At 36.0% G+C, this 14450-nt stretch overlaps 1 protein-coding gene across 1 annotated transcript in view; it reads left to right on the forward strand.

Moving 5' to 3' along the window:
* Positions 1-557: 557 nt before the first annotated feature.
* The window catches only part of LOC113501854 (dynein beta chain, ciliary), a 32226-nt gene continuing 18333 nt past the window's right edge, over positions 558-14450 (forward strand). The window contains exons 1-28 of the mRNA XM_026883148.1: positions 558-1693; positions 1775-1932; positions 2050-2272; positions 2400-2552; positions 2699-2910; positions 3971-4486; positions 4599-4709; positions 4811-4965; positions 5217-5406; positions 5573-5834; positions 5936-6084; positions 6158-6369; positions 6463-6748; positions 6908-7195; positions 7323-7458; positions 7569-7750; positions 7971-8129; positions 8235-8408; positions 8580-8725; positions 8801-8927; positions 9485-9514; positions 9856-10101; positions 10367-10591; positions 10779-11005; positions 11090-11231; positions 11379-11791; positions 12640-12775; positions 13145-13279. Of these exons, the coding sequence (XP_026738949.1) occupies positions 1381-1693; positions 1775-1932; positions 2050-2272; positions 2400-2552; positions 2699-2910; positions 3971-4486; positions 4599-4709; positions 4811-4965; positions 5217-5406; positions 5573-5834; positions 5936-6084; positions 6158-6369; positions 6463-6748; positions 6908-7195; positions 7323-7458; positions 7569-7750; positions 7971-8129; positions 8235-8408; positions 8580-8725; positions 8801-8927; positions 9485-9514; positions 9856-10101; positions 10367-10591; positions 10779-11005; positions 11090-11231; positions 11379-11791; positions 12640-12775; positions 13145-13279 (5706 nt within the window). The 5' untranslated portion in view covers positions 558-1380. The remainder of the gene's footprint in view (positions 1694-1774; positions 1933-2049; positions 2273-2399; positions 2553-2698; positions 2911-3970; positions 4487-4598; positions 4710-4810; positions 4966-5216; positions 5407-5572; positions 5835-5935; positions 6085-6157; positions 6370-6462; positions 6749-6907; positions 7196-7322; positions 7459-7568; positions 7751-7970; positions 8130-8234; positions 8409-8579; positions 8726-8800; positions 8928-9484; positions 9515-9855; positions 10102-10366; positions 10592-10778; positions 11006-11089; positions 11232-11378; positions 11792-12639; positions 12776-13144; positions 13280-14450) is intronic.

The raw sequence follows: 14450 nt of genomic DNA on the forward strand, positions 1-14450 counted from the left end.
GTGCATCATCTGTAAAAATATGTCGTAGAAGCTGAATAGAACTGATTTGAATACTTCGTCATTACCCCCAAGGATTTTAACGAGAGCAAAACATTCATTTATTACTGTGTACGGTGAAGTACTTGTCAAATGGTATTATTCCTCCTGCCAATTTCGAGGAATAGAATACAGAACTGTTTCCAGATCGAGTTGGTAGTCTGGAAACTGACACTAGCACCCATTCGCGTAGGATAGTTGGAACTATGCTCGACCGACAACTAACGACGCTGATAATTCATCGAGCATTATCACCGTCAGCACTACTCGATTTGGTTTGATTCCATGGTATCTATTGAATCATACCGAATCTGCAATCTTTTAAAATCAGCCTGCTAATCCCAGGTAGTTGAAAAAGGTAAACAAGATGATGAATGTTTTCAGCAATTATAAAATTAACACACCAGTAAATATCTATATTTCAAAGGGGTAGGGTATTATCAAACAGACTTACAGTTTTCATGAATCGCTACCACCTATAACTTGCAGCTTCGAAGGCATTAGAAGCGACAGTTGACCTTATTCTTGGGCGACGTCGCGCGAGTGTCATCTTGCAGGCGGGCGGCGTAGGGCGGCGCGCACAGCGACTGGTACGCGCTTCTGCCCACTTACCTGTACTGGTCGCAGAAACAAGGACTAAAAAGGATAGAAAAAAAAAACAAACTGATTAGTAATTTACGTTATAAAATAATAATGAAATTTTGATTCAAGTATGTAGTTACACACACTGGGTTTATATTTGATCTATTGGATGTTATCTCTTGTTTACTGGTGCTTGTTGTAAGGCGTGAATGTTGCCTGAAAATGACAGCGAAAGACAATAAGGTGACGGCTAATAGGAAACCTTTTTGACTTGAGACGATCATTGTACTCGCATGAACTGTAGATAGGTGTATGTATTTATATTCCAAAATTAAGGCAGATAGTAGGTACGCAGGTAATATTATCTTTTGAACCAGTCAAAGCCTTCGCTTAGTCCAACTGCATAAAATTGTAAGATCTGTTTAAAATACAAGCAACTTGACTAGGTATACGTTGGTGGGTATTTAACATGATATTCAAAAGACGGCATTTAAGTTTTCTTTATTCCTCCCCAATTACAAAGCAATTACATAATCCGTCCTTTTTTTGTATACGCTACACTAATCTATTTTAGTATAGCGATGCCGATGCTCGTTACAAAGGAGACATCGTTCCATAATGGCATGCCATTGGGACTTGCGTGACTTGCCATTTGCCTAGCTCTGCCTTTCGCAGGCCGCTCTTTGTCAAAGCGACTCCAGCCGGCGAGACAGAAGGAAGCCTCCGAAATGACTTAACTAAGGATCACTTACTCCTTAAAACATGGAACAACCAAGCGCATCCACATCCAATCAGGACCCACGTTTCGATTTCATAGGCTCCTACGCTGTCAAGTCACTCAAATTAAAACCGGAGAAATGGATGAGGGTGCTGGGTTTAGAAGAACACAGATCTACGCTAAAAGACTTCGTGGACAAACCATACCCAATGCTTCTGGTGGTGGTTTTAACAAACGCCCTGCAGTTAGTTCCTGTTATATCATTTCCATGTTACTTGAAGAACAAAGCCGTTTACTTTGTAAAGAAGAAACCTGATGCCATCCCGAAAGAAAACTGTGCAGAGATGGTCATATTTGGTAAGTCCATTCATAAACTCTGAAATGTGGCTTTCCGAAATTTTTCATGCAATTTTACTTAAAACATTTCATAATTTCTAGGTGATTTAGCTCCACGGCTTATAGATGAACTAGCATCACTAGTCGACGAGGTTTTTGTGCCTCTTCTGTCAAATCCTCTTAACCATGAAGGTTGGCCACTTGTCGTCTCCCAAGATATCCTCAAACAAATTCATAATCTCAAGAGTACTGTGTATGAGGTAAGACAATTTATACGTAAAAATACTAAGTCTGTGAGTGAATGACTTCCTTGCTATTAACTGTTTCGGACTTGGTGCCATCCATAAGACTTGGTCATTTCTTCTTTTTTGTCATAGGTAAAAGGCAAAGTCAACGGCCAAACGGTTCTACCGATGCCAGTTGGCGTGGAACTAGTCCACGAGGCTGAGAAGGACCTTCATCGCGGCAAGGAGGTCGACTTGTACTTGAAGAGTGCTATCGAAGGCGTGGTCATTAAGTGGGCGCAGCAGATCAATGATGTCATGATGGAGGATTCCGCACAGGCCTTTGAGAATGGACAGAATCCACTTCCAAGTATTGGTGAGTGATTTTGTTCTTGCTGAATTTTACGTCACATGCAGAACATTTTGGATCTTCGATAAAGCCTTATCACACCGTAATCTAAATTTAAACAATAGATATCTAACACATATATTTTGTTTCACAGAACTAGCATTTTGGAAATCACGCCTGAGTAATCTGAACTACATTTACGATCAACTCCGAACAGAAAGAGTGAGGTGTATGGCGGTTATTCTCGAGAAAACAACGTCAGCATATTATCCCTGTTTCAGCAGACTATTTAAGAATATCGTCTCAGGTTTGTTCCAGACAAAGTTCAGAGGGTATATACCCCTTAATTTTCTTATTAATTTGAGGGTGTGGTTGTTGCAATAATTTGTATTTTAATATGTTATAATTATATTAATTGACCTTAGCTGATATAATAACATATATTCCTTTTAGCATTGGCTGAAGCTCGCGAAATCGACCTATATCTCCAAACCCTAGGAAAACATTTCCAAGGTCTAGAAGAGATAGACTTTACGGAGTGCCAGCCGCTGTTCAGACCTCTGTTCCACGTCATCTGCATGATTTGGAGAGACTCCAAGTACTATTGCAACTCGTCCAAACTCATTGTGCTATTGAGGCAGATATCAAACTTGCTTATTCATCAGGTAATGAAGAGAAATCTGCCATATTTTTTTCAACTTTCGATCGTGTTGCATAGGCCTCGACTGATATTATTATTTTCTATTTCATTCGTAGTTAAGATCCATTACGTTTGATTATATGATAAAAACCGCCAGAATCTAAACTTACGTCATGTTAGAAGAAAAAACCTTTAATAAATCAGTCATCCAATTCGCTTATTATGGGTTACAGGTCTTACTTTATAACATGCACAAATCAGACTTCAAATTGACTTCAACTTAAACTTTATAATAGGGGTTTTAACAAGCTTAAGTAGCGCAACATGAGTTTAAAATGTTTAGAAATGCAAAACCCAATTCTGAATATGGAAATCTAAACGAGCAATTAGTAGTCTACGTAAATTGCATCGCATATCGTTAGGCGCAAGCGGGCGATGTTGATAAATATGATGCCAGTCATTTGTTCTGACAGGTGGACTGCTAGACTGGTCTGTTGAAATCGTAAACATGCCTAGACTACTCGTATGTTGCTATAATAGCAAGCTAGTTAGCTGTATACTGTACTGTTAGAAGACTTAGAAGGTTCCTTATTTAATTCAATTTCGCGTAATAACTTCGAACTCCTGTGTTTAATTTTTTCATACTCTGACTATATTTGGCATGATAAATGCAATTAAACGTTAAATAATTCGGTACCAACTCGCGATATTCCAAAACGAATGTCCACAAACTCCACAACGATTTCTGGGAGAACGTTGAATTATTAATTTCTGATAGAAACAACGGTGGCAGACACGGAGTTTATAAATTTCATAATTTACGAACTCGCGACTTACTTAGAAACATGCGAGGTATCTATAAAAGTATAAAACATAACTTAACGATAAAGTTTTGCGGCTATCGGTCATGAACGTTAGTAGTGAAGGCATTTAGTTTGTTTTAATGATTAGTGCAAAAAGGAGTATTCGAACTTAGCGTGTAGGTAATAACTTTCACTTTTATTAAGATTTTAACTGTGTTAAACAGTTAAAATCTTAATAAATATATATGATATTTAAAATCAAGTATTTTCTTTGCATTTTAGGCCAAGAAGTGTCTCGATCCAACTACGCTATTCCACAGTGACATAGATGAAGCGACACTACGTATTCAAGTTACAATTAACATCCTCAAAAAGTTTCGAGACACCTTCGAATATTTCAAAGAGAACTTAGCTAAATACTTCGTAGACAGACGAGTGATCCCTTGGACCTTTCACCCAAACGTTGTATTTGAGAGACTAAATAGATTCCTAGATAGACTCAACACCATTCAGTGGTTCTTCAAAACTGTCCTCGAGTTCCAAAAATTGGAGAAAATTGAAATTGGTGGAATGAAAGGAAGAGTTCTTGGTGGTCAAATAAGAGACATCTCAGCTGAATTCGACGCTTACTTCCACGGCTTCGCTTCAAAATCTTACGATGTCCTGGATCCAGACGACAACACATTCAATGAAGACTTCAAAGACTTTCAAGAGAACATAATCGACTTGGACTTAAAACTTTCGACCGTTCTGGTGGAATCATTCGATAATTGCTCGACATTAGAATCGATCTTCAAGGTAATACGATTGCATGTTTATGTTAGATTATACAACGAAAACTCAATTATACAGTTAATGAAATGATCGCGCAGGTACTAATTCTTATATCTAATGAGCTGATTAATTTCAGCTCATCGATGTTGTTGGCTCGGTTTTGGATCGACCTCTAATCAGCAAAGAATTTACAGCGAAGTATGTCGAGATCATCGTTATGCTTGAAACTGAAATTGTAACATGCGAAGTAAGTATACCTTACCTAACTTTACTTTACATAAATCTTGTGCTCTTAGAACCGTAGCCAGTTAATTTGAAAGGTTGGGTCCAAGTGAGATTGTCTTTCAGGAACTATTTATTGAACAAAGCAACCGTCTGGAGCGATACGGTATGATGGAAGTGGATGCCTTCCTGCCGCCCGTCGCCGGTGGACTTCTCTTCATGAACACGCTAGCTGCGAGGATCTCAAAGCCTATAGCTAGCTTTCGCAATTTGCCGCACCCGTAAGTTGATCTGGGTGGGGCAAATTGCGAAAGCTGATTATCTGGCTTATATTCATCCATAGACTTGTCAATATCAATGTTAAGGTTTAATGTTCTCGATTTTTATGATGTAGTTTGAATATTTTAACCAGTTATTAGTTTTATATACAATGATGAGAAGTAAATCAACTCCTTACCTAAAAGCTTTGGTTGCTTGCCTATCAATAAACAGCCGATAATTATTCTAAGATGCACTTATTTGTTTCAACTAGGATAAAGAATACGGATGAGGCAAAGAAAATCTTTATCAGACATGAGGAATTAATAGAAAGGATCAACGAGTTCAAGAAGAAATATTTCAATGAGTGGACTTTGAATGTTTCGAAGATTATTGAGGACACTACAAATAATATGATACTGGCCCGACAGGGTTCCGACCTAGTTTTGAATTTTCACCCAATGGTTAGTACTTATTTAATTGGACTTTTTACTGTATGTTTTTCCTGTGTATTGGATATCTGAATATTGTTGCTCTAACATCTCGTCTGCTTGTGTACGCTTGCCAAACGGAGTATGAATTGATATCATGATAGTATGGAAATCAGTAAATTTGTTGGTATTTGTGCAGCTCTTAGACGTCCTTAAAGAAGTACATCATCTACGCAACAACGCAGATGTCGCAGACAATTTACCAAAAGATGGTCTCCGGATCTTTGAGAAGCAGGAAACGTATCGACAGTATCGCATCAATTTGGGAATAACTATTGATTGGTACAATCAGATAAGAAAGAACAGTCAGAAAGTAGAATTTGATCTAGTTGAAGAGGAAATAAAAGCTATTGATCAGAGGATAGAAATGGCACAACACGAATTGAATTGGAATTCGCCAGGTGAGTGTCAACAAGATATAAATGACTGTTTTTGCTCTGTTATGTAAATTGAAACTCATTGTTAGATAACGATAATATTTAAACTCTGATGCTTTTTCTAGATCTGTGGAACTATTTGCAAGAACTACATAGATTAGTTGGAAACTTATTCGAAAGGATGTCAAAAATACAAGATAATTTGGTTGAAATTAAAGACGTCATGAAGGACTGGTCCTTACAGCCATTGTTTGAAAGAAAAGAGGGTAAAAAGGTAGGAAGTACTTGGAGTCTCTTCATTAAATGTAAATATAAATAACTATATTGTTTATATTATGTGTTTGTAGGATACATTAATGAATTTGGAAGATCGACCAGAAAAGAAGGCCAAACGTTACGGAGATATAGAAGCAACAGCAAAACGTATTAATGAGCTTTTAAATGAAAATATGCAGCTATTTAACATGCAAGACAATCAGAACAGTCAGATATGGATGAACTATGTCGCTTTTGTTGACGCACTGCTAGAAGAATCACTGTTCAAAACTATTGCTTGCAGGTGAGTTATCCAATTTAGTATTGTGAAACCAGTTAAATGAAAGTCGACTTTATAACAACTGAATATGATCTAAATTTCGTATTTTAATTTTAGTTTGGGTTACATATCGGAACATATGAATCCTAAAAACAAATTGGCACCACTATTTGAAGCGCAACTTGAACTCTTAGATCCAGATATGGTATTTGTTCCAAGTTTAGACCCGGCTGACGAAAAAGGGTTTACAGCGTTAATCAAAGGTCTTATTGATGATGTCTTAAACATGGCAACGTTGATAGAGAGGATCGATAAACAGAAAGATCAAACGTATGAAGGTGAAATTGTTAGCAGTGATGAAGTTATTGAAATGAAGGAGGAAATTTTAAATGGAATCGAAAAGGTAGTTTGCTTCTAATTCATTTTTACCTATGCTTTCCTTAAGATGAGAGTCTTTTTTTTACTAGCACAAATAAACACGTTTAAATACTATATTATATGGAGTGCCTGTCCAATCGAATGAGGCTGCACTTAATAGATGACTGAAGTTTCTTATTCTCAGGTCATAGAAGATGCAAACGAATTCTGCAAAACATTTGAGAACTACTCCTATTTGTGGCTTGAAGAAAGAGATGCAGTAATGGAAATATTCCTTACGTACGGCAGAATTTTGACCCCAGATGAAGTAGATAAGTTAGTTGTAGAAGAAAAGGACAGAATTGAGGGTGAGGGTCCCGTGCCTTGTCCGCCCAAAATGGAAGGTTTCAGAGAACAAATAGACCATTACGAAAATTTGTTTATGGAGATTGAAGATATGGAGCCCTACAAAGTTTTCAGCAATTGGTTTCAGGTTTTTAATTTACAGTTATAGCGTACTCAAATCGTAAAATAGATCAAAGTCTTAAACGGTGTTAATTATAACGGAAGAAAATTGCGTTGTGTTGAAAGTTTTATCTACAATGTATTTTTCTTGATAGGTGGATATCAGACCATTCCGTCAGGCTCTTCTAAACACTGTACGTAAATGGGGAAATATGTATAAAGAGCATCTGGTGAACAACGTCACATGTAGTCTGACTGATCTTGGCAATTTTATACGGGATGCAGACGAAGGTAAATTTAATTTCTTTGTCTTTGTCGCAATATCCTATTTGTTTCTTTCTGGTCCGTTACAATACTGTAGAGTTGGGGTAAAATCTGAAAATAATTATGGACTTTCTCAGGCTTGCTCCAGCCAGTGCCCGAAGGTGACTATGAGGCTCTCGTCAGAATCATGGGATACCTGATGAATGTGAAAGATAGGACAGTAACAACAGACGATATGTTCCAGCCTCTGACCGAAACCATTGAGTTGTTGAAGTTCTATGATATGGATATCCCTGAAGAAGTCAATGTTCTCCTGCAGGTTAAAGTCTTAAAGTTTACTTTGTCATGCTTTATTTTTTGGGTAATGTAAATTGTGTACCTGCGGCAATTTTCGCAAATTAGAAGAGCCTTAATCACAAAAAACAGTTGCTTATTAAGATATTTCTGCAAATAATACTTTTACTTTTTATAACTTATTAGACATCAATTTGCCTGTCATAAACAAAGTACTTGCATGAACTATATTTCTTTCTTTATAGGAACTACCAGAACAATGGCAAGCCACAAAGAAACTGGCACTCACAGTAAAACAGCAGGTAGCGCCACTGCAAGCAGCTGAAGTGTCAGGCATCAGGAAGAAAATAGCCACATTTGATAGCCACGTCACTTACTATCGAGAAGTTTTCAAGAGATATGAGGTAATGTGAATTATTCTTTACAAAAATGTTCTTTATAATGATTTCTTTTTTTATTTAATTTCAATTTAAGTGTTAATATTGCTTTTTATTCATATTTTCTTTTAGTTTTTCAAATACGATTGTGACGACCCTTACGAAGTTATGTCTCGAGTTGACTTTGAACTGCTGTTCTTAGAAGAAGAGATGAGAGGTATCCAGGAGTCAGGATCCTTGTTTGAAGTGAATGTACCAGAGTTTAAACTGCTCAAACAATGTCGAAAAGAATTGAGGATGTTGAAGGTGAAAAATCTTATGAACTGAGATTATATGATTTGAAAAAAAAAATAGTTTATTTATAGTATAGTTGTACCTTAAGTAAATACGGACTAAACGGACAAAACAAAGTAGTAAAGAAATAAATCTTTCAGAACAATTATGGTCACTTTTATAACGCTTTATTTCGGGTTTCAGCAACTTTGGGATTACGTGTATATTGTAAGAACGAGCATTGAAGATTGGAAAACTACACCATGGAGGAAGATAGATGTAGAAAATATGGACATTGAATGTAAGAAGTTTGCAAAAGAGATCAGATTGTTAGACAAGGAAATGAGAAGGTAAAATGATCCAGTTTTGTAAAAAGAGGTTTTTGTCATTGACGATGTTGATATTAAACAAGTTGTGACTTACAGCTGGGACACTTATATTAACTTGGAAGCAACAGTTAAAAACATGCTGACGTCACTCCGCGCAGTCGGTGAACTACAGAACCCTGCTATAAGGGAAAGACATTGGGACCAACTCATGAGCACAACCAAGGTGAAATTTGGAACATTTGGACAAATAAATAAACAATTGTAAATAAAATAAATAAAATGTAAATATAACATGAATGTTGTGTTAGCACTCTCAAAATCAGGATAGCAAATCGGCTGATGGGTTTGAATTTTTAACTTATGCATTTTGCATGATCGTTTCGAGTAACCATTCCATTTGAACATACTTACTACGACTATACTACTAGTACCGCTTGGCTTACTCCTGACAGAATCGAGCCCTGTTTCAATCGAGTCGATATTCCGGAACTCGACACTACGGCCAGTTCGTGAAGTGGTGCGAATTGGAACTACTCCTTATTTTTTGATTCGATATTACCATAACTGAATCAAATTGTAATTTATTTCTGTTCGATCGTTTTTTTCCGAATGGCATGGTTACTTCTCCTTAAGATTGGTGGCGGCATGCATTTGCTTTGAATGAGATGTTCACACGTTTGTACAGTTTGGTGTTTGGCTGTTTTTTTGTATTATACAACTCGATGTTCAAAATGCTATGATGATGTGTTTTGCGAATGTAAATATGTTTGTGATTCACAGAGCTTAGCAGCATTACCACGTGAACTCACTGTAAGTATGACAATGCCGCGGTGTGTGTAGTGTATATATATGTATAATTTCCATTGTATAGTAGGTATATGAATGTTTTGTCTATTAATTACCTATATTTTTATTCGTCTTTGTATTTTTTGATATCTGCACCTATTTTATTATCAATGAACACTGCTTGGTGTGCATGAGTCTGCCTCATAATGTATTTAGTTTCATCTACCTTAAAAAAAGTAAGTATTGAACACGCACTCATAAACAAATAAATAAATCAAATTAAAATCTGTAGATGTAACAAGTCTTTTTCATTATTTTTTTAATATTGTGGTTGGAATATTTTATGAATTGTTGTAATGAAACAGGTAAGAATCGTTATGGACATGAATACAACCTTAGCAGATCTACTGGCTCTTAACTTGCACGAATGTGAGGAAGAAGTGAAGAATATAGTAGATAAGGCTGTTAAAGAGATGTCGATGGAGAAAGTACTGAAGGATTTGCATACAACATGGAGCCATATGGAGTTTGAACAGGAAGTCCATTCGAGGACTCAGTGTACGTTGTTGAGGGCCAGTGAGGAGCTGATAGAGACGCTGGAAGAAAATCAGGTATTTCGATGGAAATGCACAATTTTATTGAATATATTCCTGCCATTTTCAAATAGTACTTAGTGCACAATTAAAAACTTCATTTAAAAATACAGATCAATTCTCAAGTAAAAAAAATCAGATCAAAATTTGTATGGGAGTACCACCTTTTTATTACGAAATTGAACATTGCTTCACCTGTATCAAAAGAAAATGTCAAAGATTTTTCTATTTCATAGTATTAAGTTCTTGTATTGTGATCTGAAGACACCAATTCATATTTCAGGTCCAACTACAAAACTTAATAACATCAAAATTCATAGCATACTTCTTGGAGGAAGTGTCGGGATGGCAACAGAAGTTGTCCATAGCTGATCAAGTCATCACCGTCTGGTTTGAGGTTCAGAGGACTTGGACGCACTTGGAGAGCATCTTCATGAGTTCTGAGGATATTAGGAAACAATTGCCGGATGACTCGGCAAGATTCGATAGGATTGATGCGGAGTTCAAAGTAAGATTGTTTCGTCTTTTGAGTGATGCTTTCAATTTGTATCTTTTCTTAGTGTCATGAGGTCAGTAAAATATAGTTAATTAGTATTATAAAAATGCTTATGAATAATTATGAGTTGTTCGATGTAGTCTGTATTAGGATGTATGAAATCAAAATGAAAATTTTGATAATATTTCTTTTTTTCCAGATATTATCTTCAGAAATGGCAAAAACTCCAAACGTTGTGAAAGGTACAAATAAAGAGGGATTAGTAGAGCAACTTGACATTTTACAGAAAGATCTAATTATTTGTGAAAAAGCGTTAGCTGAGTATCTGGAAACTAAGAGATTAGCATTTCCTAGATTCTATTTCGTATCGTCTGCAGATCTGTTAGATATATTGTCGAATGGCAATCAAGCCGATTTAGTAATCAGGTAAGTAATGAAAGCCAGGATAAGATAGTGACTTGGAGTTTAGATTATTATCACAACAAACGTGTTAATACATTAATTTTTCAGGCATTTAACGAAACTGTTTGACTCTATCGCTCGTCTTAAATTTATAGAGAGTGATGTACCGAGTGATAGAGTAGCTTCTGGTATGATAGCCAAGGATGGAGAGTTGGTGCCATTTCATGGTTCTTGTGATTGTACAGGAGCTGTAAGTAATACCTATGTTATAAATTATTTACCAAAATAGTACTCCACGTATAAGAATAAGCTTGGAATTTGAGCAAAAATCACGTCTGCTTGAAATACCGGGCAAACAATTGAACTTAACTTTTAAATAATCAACTTTATTTTCAAGGTTGAGATATGGCTGAACAGACTGCAAGACATGATGCGATCTACAATCCGACACTACTTCGGAGAAGCCATAGTTTCCTACGAGGAGAAACCGCGAGAGCAATGGCTCTTCGACTTCATGGCTCAAGTATCCCTCTGTGGTTCCCAAATCTGGTGGACGACAGAAGTCAACATGGCTTTCGCGAGGCTAGAAGAAGGTTACGACAATGCGTTGAAGGATTATTATAAGAAGCAATTGTCCCAGCTCAGTACTTTGATCTCATTGCTGATAGGCGAGCTGACGAAGCAGGACAGACAGAAGATCATGACAATTTGTACTATAGATGTGCACTCTAGAGATGTCGTCAGTAAGATGATTCAGGGGAAGGTGGAGGCAGGGTCCGCGTTTCAATGGCAGTCACAACTGAGGCACAGGTATTTCTCTTTAAAATGCTATAGATGGACTCTGGCCAATGAATGAATGGCAATTGGTTTAAATTTGACAATATTATTGCATCTTTAGCATTTTTCCAATCTAATAATTGGAAATTCATTGTATTAATCGTCAGTGCTTCGCCCTGTACTGGATTTCGGATACTAAGTAGGAGAAACAAATATTGACATTTTAATCATATCTCATTCATTCATTGGCCATTGTAAATAGCGAAATTTGGGACCTGTTCCAGTATTTTTTCCTATTTATGATACATGCATACAATCTAGTATTTATAGACCATTAAAGAAAATAATTATTTAGTAAACATGAGGAAACAGTTTCTTATGCATAGATTAATGGTACGATATGCAACGAAGTGAAATAAGATGTTGGCATTAATCAATGTAATTTATTGAATAAACCATCAGAGTTACCAATTAATATTTCACGTTAATTCATATTATAATTTATGGCAATATTAATTGATGCTACATGTATGTACACATATATTGGTTGTTAGTTTGATGTACTATGTTACTATCTTACAAAATATTAATTAAACAACTATTTTTATGAGTTTAACTTACTTCATTAACATGAAATGATTAAATTTTCAAATCGCGTTTATCGTCATGAACGAAACAGATGTTACTTATTTAACGCATTATTAATCCGTCTCACTTTTAAAAGAAAGAGCAATTATTTATTTATATACAACAACGATATTATTATACCGTTATTATTCACTGTAATAACAAAACAACAAAAAAATCGTCACGAAACAGAATATTTGTACATTTTGATTTTACTTCATTCCATCCAATTTTATATGAATGATTGTTTTCAGATGGGGAGAAAAGGAATATCATTGTTTTGCAAATATTTGTGACGCGCAGTTCACGTACAGCTATGAGTATTTGGGGAACACCCCGAGATTGGTCATCACCCCTCTCACCGATCGATGTTACATCACACTGACACAGGTGAGATTGTATTGTGGAAAAAGAAAAAACTATCTCGCATGCAGAAGATTTTTCTCGTATATCAATTGAGTAGGTTGAAGGAAAACACTGAGATATTTGAAACACACTTCGCTTATTCATTTTACCGTCTCATGCGAGTATTATTTATTACTATAGTATTTGTTGGATAAAAATACCTTTTAAAATGACAGCATCACAACGATTAACTGCACGGGTCGCGGGTTCGATCCCCGCGTATTACAATTGATTGTCCTTAGTCTTGATGTCTTTGCGCCAGTGACTTGAAGGTGTCTGAAACCCCTTGCGACACAAGGATTAAAATGCTTAATGCGACGCATTCTTTAAAATTAAATCACAACATATTTACAGTCGTTACATTTAATCATGGGTGGAGGTCCAGCGGGGCCGGCTGGTACGGGCAAAACTGAGACCACCAAAGATTTAGGAAGAGCTCTGGGCATCATGGTGTATGTCTTCAACTGTTCCGAACAAATGGACTATCAGGTAAACAACAAAACATAAGAAGATTTTTTTCCCATGACCTATGGACATCATAATTTATACAACTGTTGACTTAGTCGTAGTTAGGAAGCATTTAAAAAGTGGTAAAAGGTAGGCAAATTCGGGACTTTTCCGGTGTGGATTTGTCATCCATAGGTGCTCTATAGTAGTCAGTTTGAATAAACAACTTAGGAATTTAATTTAATTTAGGTACTACTTACAATGATATCATCAAACATTAGGGTGAATTTCAACAGGTCCAATAAAATCTTCATTTCCGTGGATTTTTTATTCTTCAACTTTAGAACAAGAAAAAATAGTGTTTACTCAAGTTTTTGATCAGATATGCAGTTTTGCTTAATATCTAGCAGATTGCTTAAAAAACTAACGACATATACAAGATTGAAAATTCCATGCCACGGCAATGAAACATGCATGCACGGCAATGAAACAGGCGTCCATGGCAATGAAATATTATTGTAGTGTACAAGAATATTTAAATGATAAAGTTAATAATTGAAACAAAAATAAATACTGTTAATTTATTCGCAATAATAATAGAATATAATATGTAAAAATCCAGTCACACATGATATTATTTTTATAATATAACTATAAATATATATGTACATTAATGTCCAGTGGCGAAACAAACATAAGTCACGGAAATGAAACACGTGGCCACGGCAATGAAAGGAAACTGTTTTACAAGGCACGGCGATGATGTTTTTTTCATTCCCGTGTATTTTTTTTCATTGCCATAGCAAATTTTGTCCACGGAAATGAGAGCACGGCGATGAAAATCAAGGGATATAATTCAATTTACTAAAAAACTGGTAATAATTCACAGTAATGAATACTTTACAAATAAACTAAATATAAATGGCATTGTGTTGAATGCTCAATCGAGATTAAAAACTTATTGGAATAGAAGTTAGACCTATCCACGGCGATGAAAGAAAAAATGTCCAGTACCAAAAAAATTGAATACTTTTAATTATAGCTCGAAAACGCAGGCACGTACACACGTCGTTCCTTGTCGAGCCTTTCGACGTTACTTATATGCAACGTTTAACGCAAAATGGGAGCGACGCAAAACGTTAGAATATGCAATATTCTCAAATATGTTTAGGACATGGCGATGAAAGGTAGTTCTGGGACAAACGGTTTTTTA

The sequence above is a fragment of the Trichoplusia ni genome, chromosome 16, assembly GCF_003590095.1.
Source record: "Trichoplusia ni isolate ovarian cell line Hi5 chromosome 16, tn1, whole genome shotgun sequence".
Lineage (NCBI taxonomy): Eukaryota > Metazoa > Arthropoda > Insecta > Lepidoptera > Noctuidae > Trichoplusia > Trichoplusia ni.